Source organism: Chiroxiphia lanceolata, chromosome 2 (assembly GCF_009829145.1).
Source record: "Chiroxiphia lanceolata isolate bChiLan1 chromosome 2, bChiLan1.pri, whole genome shotgun sequence".
Lineage (NCBI taxonomy): Eukaryota > Metazoa > Chordata > Aves > Passeriformes > Pipridae > Chiroxiphia > Chiroxiphia lanceolata.
The window spans coordinates 33,878,335-33,904,046 of NC_045638.1; the positions used below are offsets into that span (position 1 = coordinate 33,878,335).

General features: G+C 36.6%; 1 protein-coding gene across 3 annotated transcripts in view; it reads right to left on the reverse strand.

Moving 5' to 3' along the window:
* HERC2 (HECT and RLD domain containing E3 ubiquitin protein ligase 2) overlaps nt 1–25,712 on the reverse strand; it is a 105,361-nt gene that overhangs the window by 61,621 nt on the left and 18,028 nt on the right. For 2 of the 3 annotated variants that reach the window (XM_032677825.1, XM_032677826.1), the window contains exons 4-23: nt 24,417–24,554; nt 15,605–15,824; nt 13,899–13,999; nt 12,989–13,145; nt 12,058–12,168; nt 11,556–11,727; nt 10,794–10,967; nt 9,999–10,187; nt 9,232–9,383; nt 8,246–8,403; nt 7,772–7,885; nt 6,156–6,407; nt 5,051–5,244; nt 4,320–4,520; nt 3,462–3,690; nt 3,263–3,387; nt 2,688–2,866; nt 1,566–1,750; nt 1,049–1,204; nt 621–806 (exon numbers count right to left, since the gene is read on the reverse strand). In XM_032677825.1, coding sequence (XP_032533716.1) covers nt 621–806; nt 1,049–1,204; nt 1,566–1,750; nt 2,688–2,866; nt 3,263–3,387; nt 3,462–3,690; nt 4,320–4,520; nt 5,051–5,244; nt 6,156–6,407; nt 7,772–7,885; nt 8,246–8,403; nt 9,232–9,383; nt 9,999–10,187; nt 10,794–10,967; nt 11,556–11,727; nt 12,058–12,168; nt 12,989–13,145; nt 13,899–13,999; nt 15,605–15,824; nt 24,417–24,554 — 3,393 coding nt within the window. The remainder of the gene's footprint in view (nt 1–620; nt 807–1,048; nt 1,205–1,565; nt 1,751–2,687; nt 2,867–3,262; nt 3,388–3,461; nt 3,691–4,319; nt 4,521–5,050; nt 5,245–6,155; nt 6,408–7,771; nt 7,886–8,245; nt 8,404–9,231; nt 9,384–9,998; nt 10,188–10,793; nt 10,968–11,555; nt 11,728–12,057; nt 12,169–12,988; nt 13,146–13,898; nt 14,000–15,604; nt 15,825–24,416; nt 24,555–25,712) is intronic. The other variant, XM_032677827.1, reaches the window with a different exon arrangement.

Below are 25,712 nucleotides of genomic sequence, written 5' to 3' on the forward strand. Positions count from 1 at the left end.
TCTCTAATGTCACACTGTCAAAGACCTAGCATTGCCCAATTATATGGCTGTTTTGTGTGGAGGTGGAACAGAACAATCAGTGTTCTGGCAAATCACTGCTCTAATCGGTTCTTCCTCCAAATTCTTTCAGTTTTATTACTCACTTGCCTGCAAGGCATTTGCTGTATATTTAGTTTCAGTCTAAATGCAGACTTTTTTAATATAAAAGAAGCTTCTCTTTTAACCACAGACACAGTTCATATTATAAAGCGTACTGAGAAAATAAAAATTCCTGATTTCAAAGCTTTCATATTACTCACCCTTTATGTTACAGATGGAATTTAGTAACAAAATGTCTAGATGCACTACTCATGTTTTCACTGCAACTTTTCGCACTCAAAATGCAAAATTATGTGGACTACTTCTTGAAAAAGTTGCATCTCTACTCTGCTTATCCTACCTCTCTATATGTAACTTCCTTAAGAATGTACTGACAGAAATAAATACTGCCATATGACTCAGTTAATAAAAATTGGTAAAGTAGAATTCCCTTCCTGAGAATAGTTCATGAACAGTCACCATTTTTATGTAGCTACTTTATGAAAACATAAATAAACACCTCAGATGCTACTGGTACACACCCATTATTCCTGGCCATGCTAAATCCTCATTGTCATCCCTTTCCTTTCCAGGGGCTAAATGGTTAAATCTGTCTAGATGTTCTAGCAAGCCAGCCAACAGAGGGATAGCACCAGCTTCCTGCATTAATCCAGCATTTTTACTGAGGAGAAGCACTATAGAAACCACCAATTCTGGAAGAAGAATGCCTAAAACAGAAAACACAGAAGATACATTTAGTTCAAGATTTACGTTTATTGCATCACAGAAGTAAATCACCATCAATATATTCTGCCTTCTATTACTCTTCAGTACAAAGCTCTTGCCTTCCTTCTCTCCCATCAATCAAAACATTAAACTGCCTCCTTCTTAGTCATTTAGAACTTTCAAGAATGTCTGCAATATAACTTTAAAATTCCACGGAAGGGAAGAAAAGGACAACAAAACCCACCTGTTAAATCTCCATCCACGACACGAGATACTTCTGCAAAATGCCTATGACTAGTAGAAGCAATGCTGGTTGCCACAGGAAGTATATCACCAATGTGTGTGCACAGAAGAGCAGCGTATTTCTTCAGTAACGAACCTACACCTAAGAGGTCAGGACCTACATAAAAAGGAGGAAGAGCATGGAAAACCATCACATAGTCATATATAAGTAACAGGCTTCAAAGCTTGTAAACTCTTCTGAAACGATGCCACTCAGTACTAGCACTAATTTAAGAAACCACATATTTTTAAAAATTTATGGCAAGTTTATTATCTAGACCCTTTTATCTAACAGAAAACAATTTAAATAAACTACTTTCCAACACTGTCCAGACAGACTCAGCAACTAGGCTGATAAATGAGACAAGAAGATAAATTAAAGTAACAAACTGCTATCCTGTAAAACTTATTACAGAAATCTGTGAGGAGAGGGCAGGGGTTTTTGTTTGGTTTTGTTTTTTTTTTAAACAATAACTTACTGTATGTATTAGGGACCTGTCCAACACAATCTGCTGGGTAAAGTTTACTAACAAGCAGACGCTGAAAACGGAGTAACAGATCCAGAGAAGCAGATCTCTCCTTGCTATAAAGTTCTTGGTCCATGCAGGAAGAAATGCGACGAGCAACGTCTTTCAGTTTGGCTATCGTCTGTGAAGCAATGTTCCTAAGTGGTATAAGAGTATCATAAAGGGAGCTCAGAGTGAAGACAGTGCACAGAAACATAGGTTAAGCTTTTGCTAAAATTTCATACAAATACATAAGAAATCTATGCAAAGTTTCTTCATAGAATGTTCACTTCTCCGCACTGTAGTACTCAAAAAGTCAGTGGGTTTGTGGATACAATTTGTTTAACAGGATTCGTAAAATACCAAGTTTCTGTATTTTGTCATCACTCACTACAAAACACAGTCTGACAATTTTAACTGAAAGGCTGCAATGAAAGTCATGACAATATATAGTTCAAAACAGTCTCATTATTGATTAAATTATATGGTTGCCATCACAATTAAGTGAAAAAGCACAATAAATTTCTTGGTAAACTCATAATTGCTTCCTGCTTATACATGCTGTATGTTAAACACTCCTCTAGCTGACATAAAGAAGCTTTGTTCTCAGCACACTATTGGTTATGCATTGACAACTCTCTGAGTCAAGAATTTAAAATTCAGGTTTCTTCCCCACTTACAGCTCCAGATACAGTCTCCTTGAAGCAAAATATTCAGTTCTAAACAAATAGGGTAAAACATTCAGTTCTAAATAAATTCATGGTGATTCTCCTACTTTATAAGGACAGGTTTTTGAACATTTGTCCTATATTTGGTAAAAAAACTTTCAGACTAAAGGAATAAGTATTAAAATCCATTAAAGCATGGCAGTAAGTCTTTCTAAAATTGGGTAATTAAGTATAGAACATTGCTTCTTAGCAAACATAAAACAGCAGAATTACAGACAAATTAGGAGAATGTTCACTATTTTGAATTCTGAGGAGTTAAAAATGCTAACAGGAGACCTTATTTGCTAGCCAAATAAGGTAGACTAGTTCATAAAACATCTAAATACATCTTCTGTACAAAAGCCAAAGAAAACTTCCAAGCAATTACCTTAGTAACTGCTGAATTAACTGAACTAATGGTAAACTCTGTTTTCCTGCAGATTCATAGATTCCAGTATTAATAAGGTCTTTGTCCAGTGGAGTTCTGCTCCTATGAAGTGTTGATGCATTTGCTTCTTGTTCATCAATTTCTTTTTCTTTCTGTGCTTCTTTTTTTGCTTCAATATCCTAAAAAACCAAATCAAGTTAAAGAAAACATACAAACTTTCACTCTGATTACAAAACATTTTCCTAAACAAGTATCCATGGTAAAAAGATCAGGTTACTTTTACCTATGGTAGAAATGAAACACTTCCTAACAGACAAAATGTGTATTGCATATTCCATAACAACCACATGGACACAGTTTTTTCAAAGCAATTATAATATAAAAAGAAAGGGGAAGGGAGGAATGAGAGGTTGTAAAGGCAAAGAAGAGTAGAAAAACTCCACAAAACCGTGATGAAACCAAGCCAGTAGCTGCTGCACAGTTCACAACTGAAGGAATATTTACTCTGTATTCATAAGAGTAACAAATCCAGTACGCCACAAAAGAACCTGAACTACAAAGCTGCTGAAACATACCTGAATTTCTGCAGTGATAGCAGCATTTAGCGCAGACTCTAAGCCTCCATCAGCCATCAAGCTGCCCACCAAGAGGTCAATCATAAATCTACGTCCTGGGCTTACGTTCATTTCATTTCCTGAAACTAAGAGCAGGAGAAGCTATTAATGAACTCAAAATGCAAGCACCAAACAAATAGGTTTAAATCTCAGGACCAACCTGCACTGGGTAAGAGTGCTGAGAGCGCCCTAGCCCGCTCTTCCGCTGTTGGCAGTAACACAGACCATCCACTCTGCAGCACTGCTTGAGCAGCCGATTGCACTGTATTAAGGACCCCAGCATTGCTTGCCAATGTTACCACAGTCTGTTTCAGGCTATTGAGCAGGATACTGCCCAAACCTAAGCCAAGGCATTCTGGATCCACCTGATGACTAATGGCAGCATGAAGCTGAAAAAAAATGGGGGGGGGGAAGCAAATTTTAATTAAGAAGAGATATGAACTTGGCAGGGGTGGGGGAAAAGTCAATCCTGGAGCAATTGAGTAAGTTCACTGACCAAGATACAAATTTTCATCTACAAATCTAACAGGTTTGGCTTCCCAAATGCATAGTAAATTTAAACCGATACTCACAAATTATGAACAGTAGCTGTGAACCCTGAAGTTCAGAACTAAACCTAAAGAATAACCTAACTTGTTTCTACCTCCCTACAACTATGTTAGAAAAAGCAGTACATTTTCAGTGACTGTCAGATACCAACTGAAGAGGACATTCACTCTTAGAAATGCTATTTAAAAGTCACAGAAATGCTCAAAATCTCTGAGTGGGTATACAAGGTCTAATCAATTTAGATACTGTTTTTATAGTTCATTTTTAATGAAACCCAAAAGCTGTCAACAAGAAAAAACCCACAAGCACTAGATGCCAAATTTCAGAGTAAAAGCGATACTGTAATTATTTCACTTTTTAAAATCAATAGAAGTGTTTTAAAGCACATTAAATTTACTATTTTCATCCAAGCAATTTACTGAAAACATTTAGCTCAATGACTGCTCAATGCATAAGAAACTGAAGGTACCTGAAGCCTCAGAAGATTTAATGTTGCCACAGCCATACACTCCTTTTCCTGAGGAGGGGGCCAGTCAGAGGATCCATCCATTCCCTCTGTCACTTGTCTTAGTAGCAGATCTAATTGCTCAAATGTCATGGGGCAAACATCCACCACAAAAGGCACCCGCAAGCCTATTGACCATTCTGAACATGATGACCAAGCAAAACTCTATAATTGAAACAGAGTTCCACAGTTAGTTATTTCCTAAATACAAGATGGCACTGATTAGAGATAGGAGTGTAAAGCTAACATCTGCTTTCAGACAGCAAGAGATGATGCAGAAATAATACTAGCACATCTGCTGAAGAGAACCCTTCACTTGCATCCTTGGAAACATACATAAAACCCTACCAATCCAGAACTCTCTTATCAAATTTTCCAAACTGCTGTCATGCCAGTCCAGATACCTCACTATCTTTGCTGCAGGAAACAGTCTGGTTGACAACTCCTCAACTCCTGCACCAGACAAAACAAAGCAGGTAAATAGCTACTTGTCAGAATACCCAACAGAGGGAAAACTAGTCACCCCTTTTTGGCAGAAGAACTGCACAAGATTTTTTTTTTTCCCAAGTCTTCATTTATTCGGAATAAGACTGAAAATAAGAAAAGTCATGCAAGTACAGAAAGAGGGATTGGGATTAGAGTACAGAACTAATCTCAGTGGGAGACAAAACCAATAATTCAAAAATAAAACCTACCTGAGCAGGCCCACAAGCAATTCCAACTATATGCTTTGTGTCTAATCCTGGGAGAGCTGCAGGCTCTGGCTTGGTGATACGTAAAGTATCAAAATGTTGACACTGATCATTGCTCCCCCAGCTATGCACTTCACTATCTTCAGTCAGTGCTAAACAATGGGTAGATCCAGCTGCCACATCTATCACTTTTTTTCCTGAAAGTCAAATATTGAAAATATAACTTAAACATTACAATTATTGATAGAAAAATATTAGAGATAAGGAAAACTGCTAGTTGCAACCATACTTAACATATTATGGATGTCAAGAGCCTCACCTTTCCTCTAATAGTGGATTGGAAGAGTACAGTAAAGGATAAACCAAAGAAATATTTTAAGATTCATAAGAGATAGCTTAAGGACAAAACTTAACAAGTTTAAAAACAAAAAAAACCCAAAAGATCAACTCTGTATCCCTTCTACTTCAAAACCTTTTCAGGAAAGATTTATTAAAAGATCTCCCCATCTATGATGAGAGACTGTAAAGTTATTCGTAGTCATTAGTTCAGAAGCTATTTTCAATTAGATCATTCAACACATATGAATAACAATTTTAGGAAAGAGAGACATAAAAAAGGTTTCTTCCTCATCCTCCCCCTACAGAACCCAGGTTTCTCACAAATGAAAGAAATAGTCTTCACTCTGCTACAAACTAGTCAAAAATACACAGCTTTAACACTACTTGTTGTCTGTGATTTTCATTAATTCCATTCACGTGCCCTAATCTAAGCATATGATATATATTTATTTGCATGACAATGCAAAAATACATGCTTTAAGTAAGCATTTCGGTGAACCTAATAAAAGAAAACCAGTAAGAATAAAGAGAACACAAGACAAGCAACATTTAAAGTAGTCATAACACTGTCTCTAGGTCTGCTAAAATCTTAAAGGGATAAATGCAGAAATGATGGGAAACGTGCACTATTAACGTTTCCAATGCAACCAGCATCAAATACAACCGAGTACATGGTACCATCATACTTCAGTTTAGTTCATTTGTGTCCAGTAAAAAACTCCACCAACAGCAAAAAGAACTTTGGAATATTCCCAGCTCTGATAATTACCCTTCAAGCCTTCCAGCAGTTTGGGATATCGAACATGCTCTTCTGTCCCATGCCCAAGTCTCTGACTGTCACCTTTTCCCCAGGTGTAGACCTGGCCATCTTTGGTTAATGCAATAGAAAACTGACTCCCACAGCGAACTTTCACAATGTCCAGATCTTGAAGTTTTTCTATCAACTTGGGAGTCTTGCAACCATCACTGCCTCCTCTTCCCAGTTTTCCATAATCTCCATCACCCCAAGACCACACTTGACCTTTAAATCAAGAGAAAGAAAACAAAAAATATTGCACTGCTTTTATGTAATGTCGTTATCTGTTTTGACAAGTAAGTTCTTAAAAATCTGAGATTCTGTAATAAGCACAATTTTTAAACTGTTTTTCAAGAATAGCAGTTTCTAGTTAATTTCTAATTTTTTTGAAAAGAAGGAAGAATAAGATTTGAAAAGTTTTCATGTTGGTAAAACTAAACATAAAAAGTGTAAGATATAATATGCACTGAAAATTCATCAGTGTACTGAAAGTCCTTCTTAAAATCCTATGAAGCATAGGATTTACTGTATATCAAGCAAGTTATTTTATAATAAAGCAAGTTGCTTTATTATTTATAAGAACTTGCAAAATCTTTTCCATATTAAATGGCCAAATTGTCTGCAAAACCTGTTTTAATTCTCATTCAAGCATTTCTCAAAATGAAACAAGGAGTGCCATTGTCTATCATGTTTTTTGAAATACAGTACTAAATCTAAGTCCTGATGTAGGAACTTAGAAATAATCACACTATTTTGTATCTCCATTAAATAAAATTACGGTTCAAAAATTGAAAGCCACACATGTCCAAAAGGAAAGCCTTGTTTTACATTGTGATGCATTGTGTTCTCTACCTGCATAAGCAAGTCCCTAAGGTATTCTGATAAGCAATGAAAGCATGTAAGGTAGAGATCAAAAGGAAAAAAACTGGAACAAATCTGGTTTCCATTTCCTTTATGAGAAAACATTTCAGTTTTTAAATATTGCACATCATATTAACAAGCTATATTTTGAAAGAACAACTAGCTTCTGAGAACTATCTTCTTTCTAAGGGATTACTTCAGGCATAACCTCACATAACAAAATTTGGGCCTCGAAGCTGTCTCACCCTGGACAGCTTGCTCAGGGATGTTGGGAAGCAGAATTTCAATACAGCCTCTCTTTGGCACTTTCAATGGGTCAACACAGGCAGCTCTCCTACTCAAAATTCTGGCTGTTGTGACAACATGAGTTATTTACATTTATACAGTAATAAATAGAATGTAGACACATAAGTACGTAGATGTAATATCTGTGTGTCTATTTTATATTTACATGGATATTTTAAATATATATATCTCATAAAATATATATACCAATGCATATTCATAATGAACACACTGCATATCTATGCACAGAAATATATGTGCATACACTGTATGCAAAATATATAAATGTATACATATATATCTCCCCAAAAAGAATTTCAGCTTTAAATTCTTACTGAGTTCAAGCCACTAGAAATAAGCGTATCTGCAGTACAAGTATCTCCAGAATGAAAGGAAGAAAAGGTAAGCTTACTCAAAATTTTAAGTTTCACTTTGCTACTAACCATTTTCAGTAACTGCAAGAGTCTGAGCATCTCCACTCCCACAGGACACATCAATAACTTTGAGTCCTTTTAACCCCGTGACCAGCATTGGGATGGTCTGATCTTCACTGGAACCTGCAAAAACAAAGTAGTTCTACGAGAAGCAAAATCAAGAAGGCCTAGTATGTTCTTTTCTTTGTTTTTTTTGTTTGCTTGCTTTTGGATGTTTTGTTACATGGGTGTGGGGGGTGTTGGTATGGTTTTGTTTTCAGATCTGAGCATCATGATTAAGTTTCCATATGGTTTCTTAGGTATCTAATATGAATTTAGGTAAGTCATAGAAATTTAGTGGGTTTCAATTCATGCAAAGCCCCCTAAGGTTCTCAAATCAGCCTCAGCTAAGTTAGACAAAAGATCATTTGACACAGGCACTAAACAATTCTTTAACAACTTATTTGAAGATATCAACTTATTTGAAGATACCAACTAACTTACCATGACCAAGTCTGCCATAGTTTCCTCGTCCCCATGTATACAGTTCTCCTTCAGCAGTTATGGCTGCACTATAGGTACTTCCACATGCAATATGAACAACATGTTTTCCAGCTTGCTTCCCAGATAGAGCAGATATAATCTTAGGTTCCTCCAGGGGGCTATTGAAAGAGAGGGTGACATATTTCCATAAAGGTGATCTGATGAGTAGTTAATAAAAGGTGTGTTGTACTTGTTAGAAACAATTGCTACAATTCTACCTGCAAGCCTTATTACTAGTCTGCAGTATCAAGATATAAACAGAGCTACAAGCCAAAATTAAGTTCGGATTGTTCAACAACATCTAAACCACTGAAGGAATGTCTAACAGCTGTGAATTTTGTTTCCAATTGAACTAATGCAATCCTTTTAAAAAATATTTCATCATTAAAAACATTATCTTTAATTACTGTATCTGAACAATTAGTTTCATGACACTGACAAGCCTTGTGTATTATCTCCCTTGCTTTATAGGGAATTCAGCACTGGGGGAAGACACTTAAAATCTCTAAAATTCATTGATGCACATCCCCTACACAACACTGTTGCTGAAGACTGCTTCTACGCAAAAGCAGGACAGTAATGTCGTTGTCTGACACATAAGAAAAATGGAATGATATACAACAAGACTGCATAGGAAATGACAACCCCACTCCAACATGTGAGTCAATGTTTCAGGGAAAATATGCTGTGTATTCATAAAACCATTAACAAAAGGCCTAATAACAGTACAAGCACTACTACGCCCTCTGTCTACAAGTATTTCAGAAAGTAGCATTAATACAGAACTGGGAATATTACAGACAGAAAACATGTAGGGAGAATGCAACTTCTGTTCATAAAACAAATAAATGTCAAATGCTGAGAATGCTTATATACACAACAAAGTAATTTTTACTACAAATTCAAAACACTGGCAAATAAATGTTATGATTATTTTTAATACATACACTGTATCCCCATGACCTAGTCTTCCACCATCTCCGCAACCCCAAGAGAAAACTTCACCATTTGCTGACAAAGCCAGATAGTGATGCCCATCTGAATGTGCTGCTATCTTCACAATATTCCTGGAAGCTAAACTCTGCACCAGCTGTGGTCCCTGTGAACCAAGCAAAAGAAATATGGTTACGAAAACTGCTGACAATTTCCTTCACTTGCCTATATACAGAATAACTAGGTACAGTTTTCCTATGGCTTTATCAAAACTCTGAACTCAAATTAATGAGGTGACAGAAAGGTCAAATCTGACAAAAGCAATGCTCTGAAATTATTTTGTTCCCATTTTTATAATGTCTTCAGTACATATGAAAATGGTGTTTCTCTTAACGTTACAGGCTATCTTAGTGACAAATGCTCCTGTTACAGTATATTTTTGTTTGAGAAACTACTCACCTTGGGCACAGTTACATCACCAAAGTAAAATTCATTTCATATCTGCCACTTTCTGAAGTTGTTACCAAGGCCAGCATACCAATAAAAGCAATTATTGTATCCATAACCTCTAGTCTGATAGAAATTACAGAAACAGTATGGATTTCATCAAATCAATACAAGAGACAAAACACACTATTTCTGAAAGTTCTTATACAACACCATAAAAGCTCACAAAAATCAGCACGTCTCCACCTAGTCTTCCAAAAAGTTAAAGGAGTAGACTTATGCTATGAAGTAATACAGAAGAGAACAAATTTTTAAAACCATGTAAAAAACTCACCAGAGTATCGCTGTTGTACGCTTGCGTATAAACTCTTCCATTTCTAGATAATATCAGAAAGCGTTTCTCTGCACAGGCAACCTGTACAACACCAAGGTTGGCCAGTCCTTCACACTGAATTGGACCACTCACATTAGCATAATATTTCCAACCTATTAATCCCCAAGCAATGACCTCTTGCAGTGATCCCTAGAAAATAAGAAATTCTCTAAGTACTAATTTTGAAGTACACAACTTAATAACATGCACAGAGCAGATTATTTTTAAAACCTAATCCAATCTGAGACAGTCATTCCTGCCAGTAGTCAGTAAAAACCTACTTAATTAGAAGATGTCAAAAATAAAGACTTGCACGCATCATATTCAGTTCAGTCTGATACTGAATGAGCTATAAATACCTACAGAAACTGTTCAGAGATTTTTCAAGTTGGGAAGTTTAGCATTTACTTTTTTCTTTATTTTTTTAATATGTCAGATCCCTAACATTTATAAAGTCTGGTCTTGAGAATTTACTCTGATAAACACAGGGAAAAGCCCAAAATATGGTAGAATTAGCCAGAGTGTGATAAGAAAGAATGGTTCACAAAACAAAAGTAAAATTTGTACTCTAAGGGTGACTGAAAAAGGGATGATGAAATAAAAAATACCCAAGTAAGACAGATTTCAGCAACTCTGAGTTACTCTGTGAAAATCGAAAATTTGAATAATCTTAGGAGTCAGTTTCCTTACATTCTGAAAAATCAGTTACGCTTTGAGAGAAAAGATCTTACTAAATCTGACATTGCAAACAATTACCTTATGAGATGTAGGAGAGCTACACTGAGGAGGCATACATGGGGTGGCTAAACGATCTAAATGGGCCATGATCACCACAGCTGTTTGTCTCAGATCAATGGCCAGCTCATTGTCCTGTGGCAAAGTCAGATACCTTAGAAAACTTTCATTTGGACTTAGAGGGTAAGTCAGGAGCTAGAAAAGAAAAAAGGGCAGTCAGAAGAATTCAAGGTGTATCTATGTCACTACACATACACAATATTATTTAGACATGATGAGTATCTTCATAAGTTTAAAAGAAAATGAATTAACTCTGTACGTCCTTTTTTTTTTTTACAGTAAAGAAAAATTCAAAACATGCATGTTCAGAAAAGAGATTGTGAATATAATATAAAGTTTCAAGCATAATGAAATTGATTTACTATGTTTTATTAACCTCAGTAATTTGCACAAAGAGTCACGGTTCAAGTAACTTCAAACACAACTAAATAAAAACAATCTATATAGCAGAGAAGTTACCTGGTCACATCTCAGATAATTATCACAACAGCATTAACTATGAAACATAACATTTACCTCTAACCATACTGTGACATTCTTCGTCCTACCTAAAGGAACTCCAATGTACACACGAAAACCAAACAACAGTGGTGTATATACATCTTACATGGAAAACACCACCACCCATTTTGGTTGGATAATTTTATAATCATTGTAGCCAGGCAAGTGAAATTTGATTCCAACATAATTAACATCCCCTTCAAATAACCCAAGGATAAGTACCTGAATCTCTTCCTCTGTATTGGGCATGTCTTTGTTACATATTATACTCTGAAATCTTTGTAGCAAAGGTAGAAGAGGTGCACTTGTTCCCTGTGCAGATCGCTCATTATCCGTTTCCCTTGCTCCATTATCCCAAAGTTGAAGCAACAACATCACTGCAGACAACATTTGGCTGAAAGAGGGAGTTAACACCATCTATTAATATGTATTCCTAAAAACATTGGTTTAGGTTATCCATATAATTCACTTTCTACAATTAAAAGTTTTGCAATATCAGACGTCAGTGCTTATCATTTTAAACAGATTATCAAAATATGAAAAACTGATTTTGCAATCTAGAGAATATTAGATCTCAATCACCACTGTGTTACAGAAAAGGTTCATATGCTTTGAACCACAATTATTACATTAAACCCAAACCCATGAAATGGAAGACAGGCACTGCTCAGGCCATTCCAACAGACAACGATGGTTAAAAATTAAGCGTGCTCCTGCTTCTCACCTTAGTGTACCCCTCTGCACTGCCAGTTCAAGCAATATGGCAAGTGCCAAGTGCTGGTCTTGTAAAGGAATGTTTCCTGGCCCTTTGGTACTGGGAGCTCCATGCACATCTCTATTTAAAAGTCAAACAGTATACATTAAGTAATAGGAGATAATATGTAATTGCTTACCAAAAGATCTACAACACCCCAAGAACCACTAAACTTACAGAAAACTATAAAACTGGTGATGAAAGCAGCTGAGAAAAAAAGCCCAAACATTCCAAAGGAGATCAAGTTTTAGAGTGGCAGCTAGGCTTTAAAATTACCCCAAGCTTCAGTGTCTGTAGCTCTATTAAACATGTCAAGAACAGGAAAAACATTTTTCAAGGTGAAATTCAGGTATTTTTCATCATAGGTACTGTAAGGATGTAATTCCAGTATTCAAAAGACAAGTAATTTCTAGTAACTAATGTTAAAAGGTAACTCTAAGCCTACTTAAATAAAAGGAAAAAGCAGTGGAGCTGCTTCAGTGGAGCAGTGGAGAAAAAGCTTCAAGTCCCATATGACTGTATTTTCCCTCATGCACACAGGTCTGCATTATTTTACTACACCAGAAAGCCATGATTAAGTGTGCACATATATAGTATTCCCAAAGCACTCCATGAGATATATTTACGTTAGTGAAACACTATTCTTTGGATAAATCTACACACAGAGATTCAGGATATTCAAATTCAGATTTTTCTTAAACAGCTAAAATAATTAAATCATATTTTAAAAGCATCATTTCAACAGTTCATTAATGTTCTGCTTGCCTGTATAACAACATCAGAAAAGGAATGCAATCTTTATAGTTTTCCATAAGCTACTATCTTTATACCACCAGCTACTAAAAGATGCAAATTTGCTGTTTAAGAGCTACTTCAGCAATGCTCAAGAAAAGAAACTTACCCAGTCACAACAGACCTTAGGAATTTAGTAGCTCTTTCTACCACTTCCAGCCATACAGAAGATACAGTCCCTTCATCAAAAAGGGACGCCTCCGGTAGAGCTCGCAGCGCATCAAGTGATTCCTGTAACAATTCACTGCACAGGTCTGCATCTTCACCTAAGGAACACAGCAAAAATGGTTACATTCCCATCTTCAAATTGCTGTACACAATATTTTGTGAGGGTTTTTTTCAACCACAAGATTACAAGTTATTTAACATATACAAAGTTCTTGATTTTCACATGAACATTTTAACTGCAAGATCTTGAAGAAATTTTCACGAAAAAAACATTCAGTAAGATAACTCTTAAACCAACTCATCCCACTATGTATCCACTGAGGAAATCAGAAGAAGAACTAGGGCTGGCTGGGCAAAGATTAAGCCAACCACCTGCCATGTGAACAAACACTGCAGAGACTGAGACAAACAGGCAGGTTAAAGTGGCACAGGTGACAATTCTGTCAACCTCTGCAATTTGACAATCGCTGACAAGCACACAAACTAAACACAAGTTTCATACCTCACACTCTTTCTAAGCTGCCACTATCATGTCATAATACAGTGGATTGATCTTGCCTGAAGAATAAATCTAACTTTTCTGAAATCTGGCACTAAAAATACATTCCCCTTCATGAAATCCCAATTTGTTCTCATAAGTATAAAATATCCCAGCACAACACAGCATTGGTAGAGGCCTGGATGACTTTGATCAGCAACAGCATTGTTGGGCATAGCACCACATGAACATAAATGCAATTATGCAAATCTATCACATATAAATGTATAGTTCGATGCAAATACTTAACACACACAAATGCTTGAATGAGCAAACAAAAAAATATATGCAACATGCTCAAGTGTAGACCTACCTGACCTCCAGGCTCTACGAAGGAAAGCAAATGCAAATGAAAGTGCTGCCCGGGATCCAACTCGTGCAAGTCCTTCTACACCTTTACCTACAGGTCTTGGGCTAAATAAAATTACATAAGCATTTTTTCAATATAATTTATATTATAATAATATATTTATGTTAGTAAAATTTTGTATAAAATATACTCAACAACTTTATAATTTAGCTATATGCATGCGTATGTGATTACACAATTTTTATTTATAAAGAATTGTAATTGTCTCAAGAATGAAGGTGAACAACATCAAAATATCAGCAGCCCACATTCCACTTCAACTGCTTCAAACCACTGATTCAACACCCAACATCAAAAACTTCCACATAGAAAAAAATAAACCAGACTGGCATAATTGACTGCAATCAGAAAAATGCCCACAGATACTGAGAGTGAAATTATGATGCTGTATTCAAAACACACAGACGTAAGATACTTCATGTACTCATTATTTATTCATTAAGCTTATATTTTAATTTGGACTGCATAAACTATGCTTACAGATTTTTATGAAACTTTAATTATTGATAATTAATTCTGCCCATTTTGTCTCTCCTTTTTTTTTCATTCAAGTGTCAATGTTACGAATCCCTCTTTGCAGCTTCTGTATCAGCGTGTGTACGGAAGAGAGATAGCTTCAACTTTTGTTAATATCCACTGGACTTACATACATTGCTGTTAACTTTTCTTTTCATGGAGACAATTGCATTAATTTAAGTATGCTCCCCTTTGTACTTAACAACAGGACATACCCTACAGCTTCCACTACTTAACCAACAATTCTATTTCCTTTTGATGTGAGATTAAAAAGACAGTGAATTGCTTAGGACTTTTCCAAAAGAGAAAAAAATTATGCTCTCATTTTTAGCAATCCGATAACTTAAACACATCAGTGTTCTTTTTAATCAGAACTGAAAAAAAGTCTAGAGAACTCTATTTGGAGAAATATATCCTTGTCAGAACTCCAATCCCATAATAACTAGTCGTGATATCTACTTACACTCTCCCTTCATATCTGAAGCTAGAGATAACGTAACAAAAACTTTCCTAGCTGAATTGCTTGTTCTGTCAGAGAGCAATCTTGTTCAGCTACTGAACAGATCCTTTAATGCCCCATCTGAGAGATTTTTCTATTTTTAGGTCTAGATAGCTATCTAGTCATGGAAAGTAATCAGACAATTTCTTATTCCATTACTTCTCTTGAAACTGTTGCATATAAAATGTATAATTACATCATTTTTCAACCACGCTACAGAAAATTACGTTCAGCTTTTATGTATTTGCATTTTTAAATTTATGCACCTTAACTGAGTAAATATTGACAAAAACATATCAGCATTATATGTAACTTCCATCAGCACCATTTCTAGCTGAGTAGAACAAAAGGAATACTTCCATAAAAGTATGCGTATAGCTAAAAGAATAGTATCTACAGAAATGTATTACAATTAAAACCTACCAGTAGAGAGACACTAAGAAAGCATCAGGCAAGAAAGAAAACTGCATGGCAGATAGCACCACTTTTTACTTAATATGGTAAAACCATCTCAAGAAATAAGTTTCTTTACTGCTAATGTGTCTCAAGGAGGAATACATCACATCAAGCGCTGACACACAGGTTGATAATCTTTCTATGAGTTTTCTGATGTATTAACTTGTTCATGCATTACCTTTTCTTATCCATAGCAGGCAGAGAAACACTACTGCTTTTCCACTTTACTTTGACATTCTCCTGAAGAACTGTTCTGTTCAAAGCAATGAAATATCGTTCCAGGATAACTAGCCGCTGTTTTAGCCTCATAGCTGACAGAGCTGTTGTAGCAGTTTGTGTGGCCAGACTTTGCTGTTCCTTCACCAGTACATGAAGGCACTCCTTCAATTCACTCACATCTGAGAATCAGAGAAAGATATTCTTTTATGGTTGTTCATCTTTGTTACATACAGTATCAAGAAAAATCAAGACAAACTGAAAACTGTAAACCAACCAGGAGTCTGAACTTCAAAACCCAGTGAAACTCCCTGTTCCCATACATAATGTGCACATTTCTAATCCACAGTATGATATAATCACACTTAAACAGGTGTTTCAACAAAGGTTATTATCAAAACTGGTTTTGTATACATATCTAGCCCTTCATATTTCATGCCTGAAATTAAAACATCACAGGAAATATTTATGCATTTCAAAAAAACAAGTTAGACAGCAAATTCTTATCACCATCCAACCTCAGTCAGACTTCTCCTGAGTGCAGGCAAGTCCCCTGCATGTCCCCACAAGGATATGCTTTCATTTTGCAGCTATACTCATTGTCTTAAGTTTCTCAAAAGTTATAAAACTACTCTCAGAAGTGCTAGGATCACTGCCAAGAGCTGCTACGCTTCTGAAACAAATAATGTCAGAAATTTAAGATGCTTGCAAGTACGATTAGCAAATAAAAGATCTGACTTAAGTACCAATGTTAGAGAATTAATTGTTCACTAATCAGAGAAAGTACTCAACAGCCCAAAGTCCTAGTAATATAATAACTGATGATAAGAAGTACAGTGTCAACAATAACAAAACCACTTTAAAATAGAGATTTGGAAACTATTTTTATATTCTCTGTAGCTTTAATTCACAGGATAAATATCAATGAAGTGCATTCTTAGAGGGGTTCTTTTCTGTCCTGTCATTAACAGTCTGATCACTGGGCGACCCCACTCTGCTTTGCGCTGAATTACTGCACTTGTCCCTAAGCCAACCACATTTGTTGCCTGGCTGCTCCACAGAAGTACCTTTGTTTTAACTGACACCTGAATAAGGGGTATGGGAAAAAAAACCCATATGTCTGCATATATGTAACAGGGCTTATGAGAAGATGGACAAACTTCAAAAAAAAATAACAACCACAAAACCATACAAAAACCAATATATTTTTTGGAACAGCTGCCTCTGAGCTATATACATTTATGGTAGTCTCTAAAGTTGAAAATTTTATCTAATGAGGCATAACTTTTTTTGTAGCTGTAACTGCATAAACTATTTCAATGTTTTGTCCCCACTCTGCGACACATCTTTGTGTACCCAGCAGAGAATTCAAGCAGCCTTTTCTGCCACGGGATCACATTGCACAGTCACTTATGGTTTGCTGTCAGCCTGTTTTCAACATTGCTACTCACATTTCACCATTTCATAATGTGTTAGATTCCTTTCCCTGAGGCAATTCACATCTTTCCACCTGACTATGAGGAACAACTTATTTTTTCACCAAGTAAGAATAGATTAAAATGTGTTCCTTGCAGTCTAGACCTCATAGACGAAAGCAATTGCAGCAATTATACACACTGACTCAAACAACAAGAAATACAACAAAATGAACAAATTTGACAAAAAGCCACACTGCATTAGTGTTACGTACATAAGGCTCCTCCAGATCACAGTGTAAAGTAACACATAAATAAAACAGATGCCTGTCAAAGGCACATTTGATTTCTTTGGTTTGGCTTTTATACTGTCCCTTAACATTACGGTCATATAGAAGTTAACTCAACAGCTTTAATAGATGACTATCAGTACCTAGCCTGAAGCTTCTGTATACCTCCAGGCTTATGTAAGAAATTTTGTTTCATTTAATACAATTTTGAGGGAAAAAAATCTCAGTTGTAGTGTTAGCATTACTTAGAATAGCAAAGTAAAACATTCCACAAAATATAAACTACATGTTCTGAGACTGCTGCTGTTACCTTAGGTGCACCTTAACTTTTATTTTGTAAGCAAAAAAACCCCATTTTGCAGTATATACTTCAGGGAGCATGGACAATACTGATAAGTAAACCATAGGAAGACATAAAAATCTGAGCTTTTTCCTTCTCTTTCTTAACACTAAAGTCCTATCTACCTCTACATACCACCAGTCTATAAGAACAAAGGATGAAATAACCATGTTCTCTGCTTCACAAAGAGACTTTGCTTAACATCACCAAATCACAGAATATTCTGAGTTGGAAGGGACCCACAATGATCATTGAGTCCAACTCTAACTGAATGACTCCTACAGGGATCAAACCAACAACCTTAGCATTACCGGTACCAGGCTCTAACCAACTGAGTGTTGGTTTTGGCAAATAATTTTATCCTGCCAATTCATTCCCCATATTATGGTCTCTTGTCTCTATAGGAAAATTAACGAAATAGTCAATGAAAAAAAAACAAGGGACTTTAACACTTATGTTTGGGGAAGAGAGCCCATGTATGGTGCTACAGAAAACAAGCACTAGGTGCTAGACACAGCAGCCTGCCAAGTAATACAGAGATACAGCATTCATCCTTCCTTCTTGACTAGCAAGTTATCCAACTGTGGACACCCTCTAAAATTATTTCTGAGAGTTGAAGACTTAGAGGAAAAAGGCCTTCATTTCAAAATAACATGCTTATTAAACATATGTCATGGGAACTACTGAAAAGAAACACCTGGGACAGGCAGAGACCACCTACAATCCTCCAGCAATTATTTTATGAGGAATTTTTCCTCAAAGTTTACAACTGCATACCTTTCACACCACTTTCAATCAGCCACAGTGATGTCCAGGTGTTAGAAAGATAAATTACTTGTTATTAAAACTGCCTTGTTAAGGTTTAGGGCTTGGCATGCTTCAACGATCTCAGACAAGAGAGGGAGGTTAACAAAGCCTGGGGAGAAAGATGTGCCACTGAGAGTGGACACAATGAATGCAGAATTTACAGGCCACAGGGACATGGGGCAGAACTCCCACAACAAGGAAGAAACTAAAAAGCTAACTCAGCAACTGTGCTGAAATCAACTCCAACTAGATAAAAGATAATTCTGGCAGGGCGAGATTGTGACCACCAACTCACGACCCACTGATTCAAGAAACCCATTGACTCAAAAGAAGAGAAAGACCAAGCATGCAGACTAACTAGCATGAGAAATGAGACAAACATTTAACAAATAGAAGGTAGAACACTAATTAATAAGAGAACTACGTAATTTGTAGCCAGCGAACCGTGATTTCTGTTTGCCAAAACATACAGATGGCGTAAAGTTTTGATGACTGGGGAGCCAGCCTTTTATGGGTTACCACCCAGCTCCCTACTTTGTGCAAACTAGAATAAAGAAATAGGAACACCTTGTCTTGGTGTTTAAACTGGTGCTGTGCATTGGGCAGCGAGCTCACATTCGGGGCAATAGCCCTGCCATTATCAGCATCCCAGTCACGCCAATGCAGCAGGTGACACAATCTACTGTATGAACTCTGAATGAACAGAAACAGAATCCTACACTGCATACCATGTATGCACATCAAGCAGTACCAGTCACAGAGCTGGGCCATTGTATACACACATGGTCCTGTGTGTCTGCAGAAAAAGTTCCATAGCAGCACCTACTGAATTAATTCCTAATGGTTCAGTAATACATACTAAAGGTAACCTCATCCTACTCAATGATCTGACAGAACAGCTGGCTCATTTGACAAAAAAAAAAAAAAACAAAAAAAAAAAAAACAACATTACTGTAGGTTTTTAATACCTCAAAGGTTTAGTTCTGGTTTAATTAAAAAACAGTCCATGGTTCCACAGACTTTGCAAAGTCTCACAGAAAAAAACTTCACAAAAGCATTTCCTAGAGTTAAGGAATTTTAAAAGCAAGTTATTTTGCTTTCTTGTCAGTGAAGTCAATGTCAACAAATTAAGACAATACAAAAGCTAGAAAAGGAATTAATTAAAATTCTGTCTTGACTTTTTATGAAAAAAAAAAGGGCTGGAAAAAAATCCATTTTTCAAGTGATTAGCCCTAAAACCCACAACGTCTTTGCATTCAGAAACTAGCAATATGAAGAACTGTCCAGTTACAATACACTATTTTCAAATACTGAAACATTGCAGGACAATTTCCTTAATGGAAAATATCATTTAGCCTCACCAAGATACAAGCCATACAAAAATAACCTGCATAAAGAATAAATTTAAGTTTACTGAATTTAGCTGTAATTAAATTATTTTCTTTACTCCTTCTTGCTTTGCCTTCAAAATCTCAAATGGCTACAATTTTAGGAAGGTTTTCTACTAGAAGTAAATAACTCTACTCTTAAATACTTTATACAAACTCCTTTAGTATTTCAAGAATGTAAAATAAAGTTCATATACAAAGTGTAGTAAAGACTGGAACAGATCACAGTAGTCCTGTAACTCAGACAGCTAAGACTTGAACAAAGGACTGCCTTGTTTTATTAAAAGTAACGCTATTTTAAAGTGAGATATATCTATATACTTCCTCACTTTAAATTTTCTCCTGTGTCATAAGTAAATTTATCTTTACAAAAAATTCCGTTCATCTTTAGAAAGATTTAAATATATCTGGGAATCAACCCAGTGAAACTCATTTCAATAAACCCTCAAGTCTAAGCAACACTTATTACCAATGAACTAAACAGCCTAGTGAGAGAATAGCTTATTAATAGTAACGATTCAAGTTTCATCGGAGAAGGTTACAGGGAACTCTTTAAACAAAACTGTTCATATGTCACTACACCAGCCCTTGATGTTAACCATCCCTTGCAATGCTATGCTTTGCCAGTTATTCTATGAGGGTGGAGACACATTATTTACCTAATCTGTACCTACACTGTAGGAGTTGAAGTCACACCATACCAGTATAAATTCTCAAATCACCATTAGCAGAATACTTGTTAATTGACAACCATAGTTAGAGATGTTGCTGGCTGCAGTAGAGACAGGTAAGGGCTTTACCACCTTCTGTTAAAATTTATCACATCTCTCTCCCCTCAACAATTAACGTAATCACATGTCTGCACTTCTTAATTCTTCCTGCCCAAAGTTCTCTGCATTAGAAGGAAAAAACAGTGGAATTGTCTAACTGTGACTTTTTGGTAGAACAGTATTAAGAAGTGACATGTTATTTAGATATCTGAGCAAAACATGGAACAAAATAAGAAGACAGTGACTTCTTAAACCATCTCAGCCACAGCCAGAACACTAACCTAACCTGAGCCTAATATAAGTTACCTGTCCTAAGGCATGTTTGCTCCTGCTTTAGCAGCTCAAGGAAACACCTTAACATGCTTCATAGTTTAACACTCATTTCCTCAGCTCTTGTAGGGAACACAGGCTTCTGACTGGTAAATTAAGCACCTTAAAAATGCCAATATCAGACTGAAAAGTTTCAAGGACTTGGGTTGAGTCACAAGCTTTAGTAACAGCAAACATAGATGTTACAGTGTGGAGAGATTTCAGACCTGAAAACACATTTCAAAGAGAATTTGGCAGGAATCTACTGTTATAATGAGCACACATTCCTGTCATCAGCAGAACTAATGTGCTCTAATTTCCTAGAGAACTTTGTATTTTGTCTCTTCTTTCCCTTTCCACTATGTGCTATTTCCACTGGACAAAGAGGAGATAAAGGATGCAGCTGGCTTGGCTTAACTGGCTTCTAATGACCCTCTAAGCCTGCAGAATGAGTGAATTCAAAAGTTAGAGGGAAGGACAAAAATGCAGTCACATACATATGATTTCCTTCAGAAACAAACCTAAATATGCTCCCAAAGTTATTTTATACCAACAAAGAATATAATGCCTAAAGGGTATTTAGCTTTTAGCTTTCTGAAGTCGGCTCCCCAATTAAAAACATGACCACCATCAGACTTGACTTTATTAGTATTCAGCAGGAGAAATGATGATTAGTTGCATGTGCATTCAAAATCCATCTCATTATGTGGCTGGACGCACAAGGATGGTGAAGGGTCTGGAAGGGAAGCCTTACGAGGAGAAGCTCAGGTCACTTGGTTTGTTCAGCCTGGAGAGGAGGAGACAAGAGGAGAGACCTCACTGCAATCTACAACTTCCTCACAAGGGGAAGCAGAGGGGCAGGTACTGATCTCTTCACTCGTGATCAGTGACAGGAGTTGAGAAAACAGCATGAAGCTGTGTCAGGAGAGGTTTAGGTTAGATATCAGGAAAAAGTTTTTCTCACAGAGAAACAGGTTCCCCAGGGAAGTGGTCACAGCACCAAGCCTGACAGAGTTCAAGAAGCACCTGGTGTGACTCTTGGGGTGTCCTGTGCAGGGCTGAGAATTCAACTCCATCCTGATGGGTCCCTTCCAATTCAGCATATTCTATGATTCTATAATTTTCCAGGTTTTAAATCATCAGCAAAACTTGTTTAAATTGATGTTCAAATACTCATGATACACAGAACAAAACAGCAAGAACTGAAATTCCTGTGTGTATAAAAACATACACGTGCATACACCCCCCTTATAAGGGCATGAGGAGCAACCAAACAGTTACCTGGGGCTCAACAAGTGGTTTCAAGCTGGGGCAGAGGAAACAGGGGCAGAGGGAATGGGATGCAGTGATGATGTGAAGGCAAGTTAAAATCTGTTTCTAGTGGCAAGAAAGTAAAAGAAAAAAACAGGGATGGAGAAGTTCTAAGAAATGTAAAACGGGGAGGTCAAATTTCATCCTTTAGATTTACAAATGCTAAACCAAATGAGTATTGATCAAGAAATTTGATAAAAGCAGAAAATATCAAAATGAAGAAGGTTAAAAGCAAGTTTTTTCAGTGCCATGACTACTTTTTAATTCCTTCTGCACACAGTATAAATTTAGATTTAATCATGTAACTAGGAGCCCCTCACAGGATGGAAGTTCTGCGTATCTCTTTCTCTTTCACAAAGCAAACACAGGAAGAGTCAATTGCAGTTGCTAATGACAGGTAACTCAACAATAGCCCACTGAAGTCACAGGGTTAATTTTAATCTTCCATGTTTGGTGCTGACTCTAAATCATTTCTTTGTGCAGTCAGCTGTACTAACAGTATCGGAAAACAAGATGCAGCACTGTCTGTAAACAAGCCCTCACTCACACATGAGGAAACCCCAGAAGTACAACACCGTGACATGGATTTACCATCATAATAGATTAATGCACCATTAATACAAACCAGATCTGACTACACAAAAAAACCATATCCCCACTTCAACTGTACATTGCTTATTCATTTAAGGATGTTTGCATTAAGATTATTTCCTCATTTACTTTCTTGTCCTGAGGGGAAACAGAACAGTAGCACCTCTACTGAAACTTCTAAGTAGAAAGTGCATTTTCTAGTCAGACAGCAATTAAGGTGACTTTAAACTAACTTTGTAAGTATGCAATATTTAGCATCTTAAACATAAGAAATGAGATCAGATTACAGTGAATTTGAATCACAATTTATTTGTTTGTAAAGCTCAGTTTTTAGACAGATAGTTGTTGCACTAGTGGAACTGTTTCTAATCTTTTCAAGAAATAAAAATTACCTTATCATTTCATAAATAGTTTTATTTTACTGTTCAGTAACAGACATTAAATAAGAATATAAAACATAAATGTGACCTTCTGCTTATATCTCTTCAACAGATTCAATTCTCACTCCCCTTCCACTGTAGTGGCAATTCTTTTCATTCCTCCTATATTGCAAAATTCTGTCCCACTACCAGAGTGACACCACATCCATCTGTCCTCCTGCCCTTAAGAAAAGGGAGCAAGCAAGCTGGTTGGCACAGAGCAGAGGACAGCAGACTGGCAGCTGACCTGTGGCTCAACAGAAACAAACAGCTTCCCTAGCAAACAGAGCTACACAGATGCAGATTCTGGCACTGAAGAGATAATACTTTTCCTGGGGACCTTCAAGTATTTCTGGGTGAGGGGAAAGGACAAGTGGCACATGAGATGTCTCCGAAGTTTGTACATGCCAACATCTGAATCAGGCAACATTATGCACCAGAACTGTAAAACAAACCACCAAAGTGAAGCTTCTTCTGATCTGCTATTTTTAAACATGGACTATTTTAGACAATGAACTGCTGATTTACAGTAACAAACAGCCATGAACTTTAACTGGCTTCAATATCAAAATCAGTATTTTATAGACCCCCACATGAACATGTGAACACATAAACCATTTTTCCACCAAAGGGTAAGTTTACTGTCAACAAAAGTCAGGACAAACACTTAATTGAACTAACCATTTCAACCTCCCTTCCATGATTCACTCAATCTCCCAGATCATGAAATCAAAGTGAAAAATCATTTATTAAACCTTTATTGCCTGCACCACATTCAGGTTTCAGAAACTAAGCCATTTCTTTTTAACGTCTTCACCCAAAAAGAAATATTCTGAAGACACTGGAACATTTCACTGCATAACTTCATTTGTTCCAAGTCACTTTATCACTCCTTCAAGCAACCGAAAGGTGCAAATTGACTCTTCAAGTTATGAGTCTAATTATATCTGAAATTAATTATAGTAAATGTTTATTTAAATCATAGTTAACCACTTATCCAACTTATTGCACTAACCTAAAAGATCCATCTGTGAGCAAGTACATTTGATGCAATTACTTCCTGATGCTACAAAAGTAGCGATCAATAGAGAACACGTAATGCTTCAGTGACAATAACCAAAACAGCTGTAATACCTGGTTGTTTGCCCCACACCCAACTCTCAACAATCGATTTGGCCCTGTAAGTGGGCAGTGGAGTCTCTTCTTCATCTTTCTTTTCTTTGTCGTTTTGCTCTTCTTTCTTTGATGCAGTTTGGCATTCAGTGCTATCATCTAAAGGAAATAAAAAAAGATCAGTTAAGCTACTTTCCCTTTGAATTCAGGTCTATTTTAGACGTGTAAAGGTGAAATACCCAGCCCAAAAGCTTAGAGTAATACTGTCTATCATTAAGAGTACAGGGTGGGGGGAAGTAGTATTTCACCATATTAACTGTCACAGGTGCTAGGTCTCATCTTACATTTCGTAAGACAGTGACCTTAAAACCCAGAAATCCCCACTGTAATCTCCTCGGAGTGATGAACGTTTAATATCGATACCGTCACGTAAGACTTGCAATGGATTTGCAACACAGTACTGCAAAGGATGCACTTTAAGTCAGGTTTTGCTTCCAACTATCAGCATTTCCATAGAATTTACTTGTTTCTATATTCCATTTCCAACACAGGAAAAAGATAGTAATTGCCTTAATTTCAAAATCACAGAGAGCTATATATTGGCATTTACACTACTTTTATGCAGCAGTATTTCAACATCTGTAATGTATCCGGCATCTTAGTAATTACCAGTAAGTAATGAAAATAATACCACTATTTTCTGCCCAAGCAATGAAGCAGCATTTCCAGTCCTCTTGAGACTACTTTCATAAAGACAGAACACAGACATTAGTCACTTATCTCTGTAATCAAAGGCTCCATGAAAGTCCTAATTTTCTAAACACAGTAGAATTAGAGAGCTGGACATCTGTCCTTATTCACACTGGGAATATGGATTTCCATACCCATACTCCAAGTCAGTTCAATGCATAAGTTTGCCTTGCAATAAAGGGACATGTGGGCAACAGCTTTTCTCACCCTGCTCTTCTTTTCAAACAATACCATCCAAAATTACTCCAGTCCAGCATTTGAAACTTATCTCTGAAGAGTTTAGTTCCAGCCATTTTCACCTGGCTCTTACAACTGGCCAGTCTTCCATTCCGATCTGCCCACCTAGTGTAGAGAGACTGCCTCCCTAAATGTCCCAGCCACACCATGTCAGATAAGCACTACTATTTTGTCTGTTTTCCTATCACACCCCACACATCCCCAGCAAAAATGCATTTGTACCAGCATTATTTCAGAAGATAATAATGAGGGGTTTACAGCTGTAGCCAGACACAGAACATCTGACTGCAGCCTGCCTCACTCCGACAGAGAGTGAGTTCAAAGGCTCAG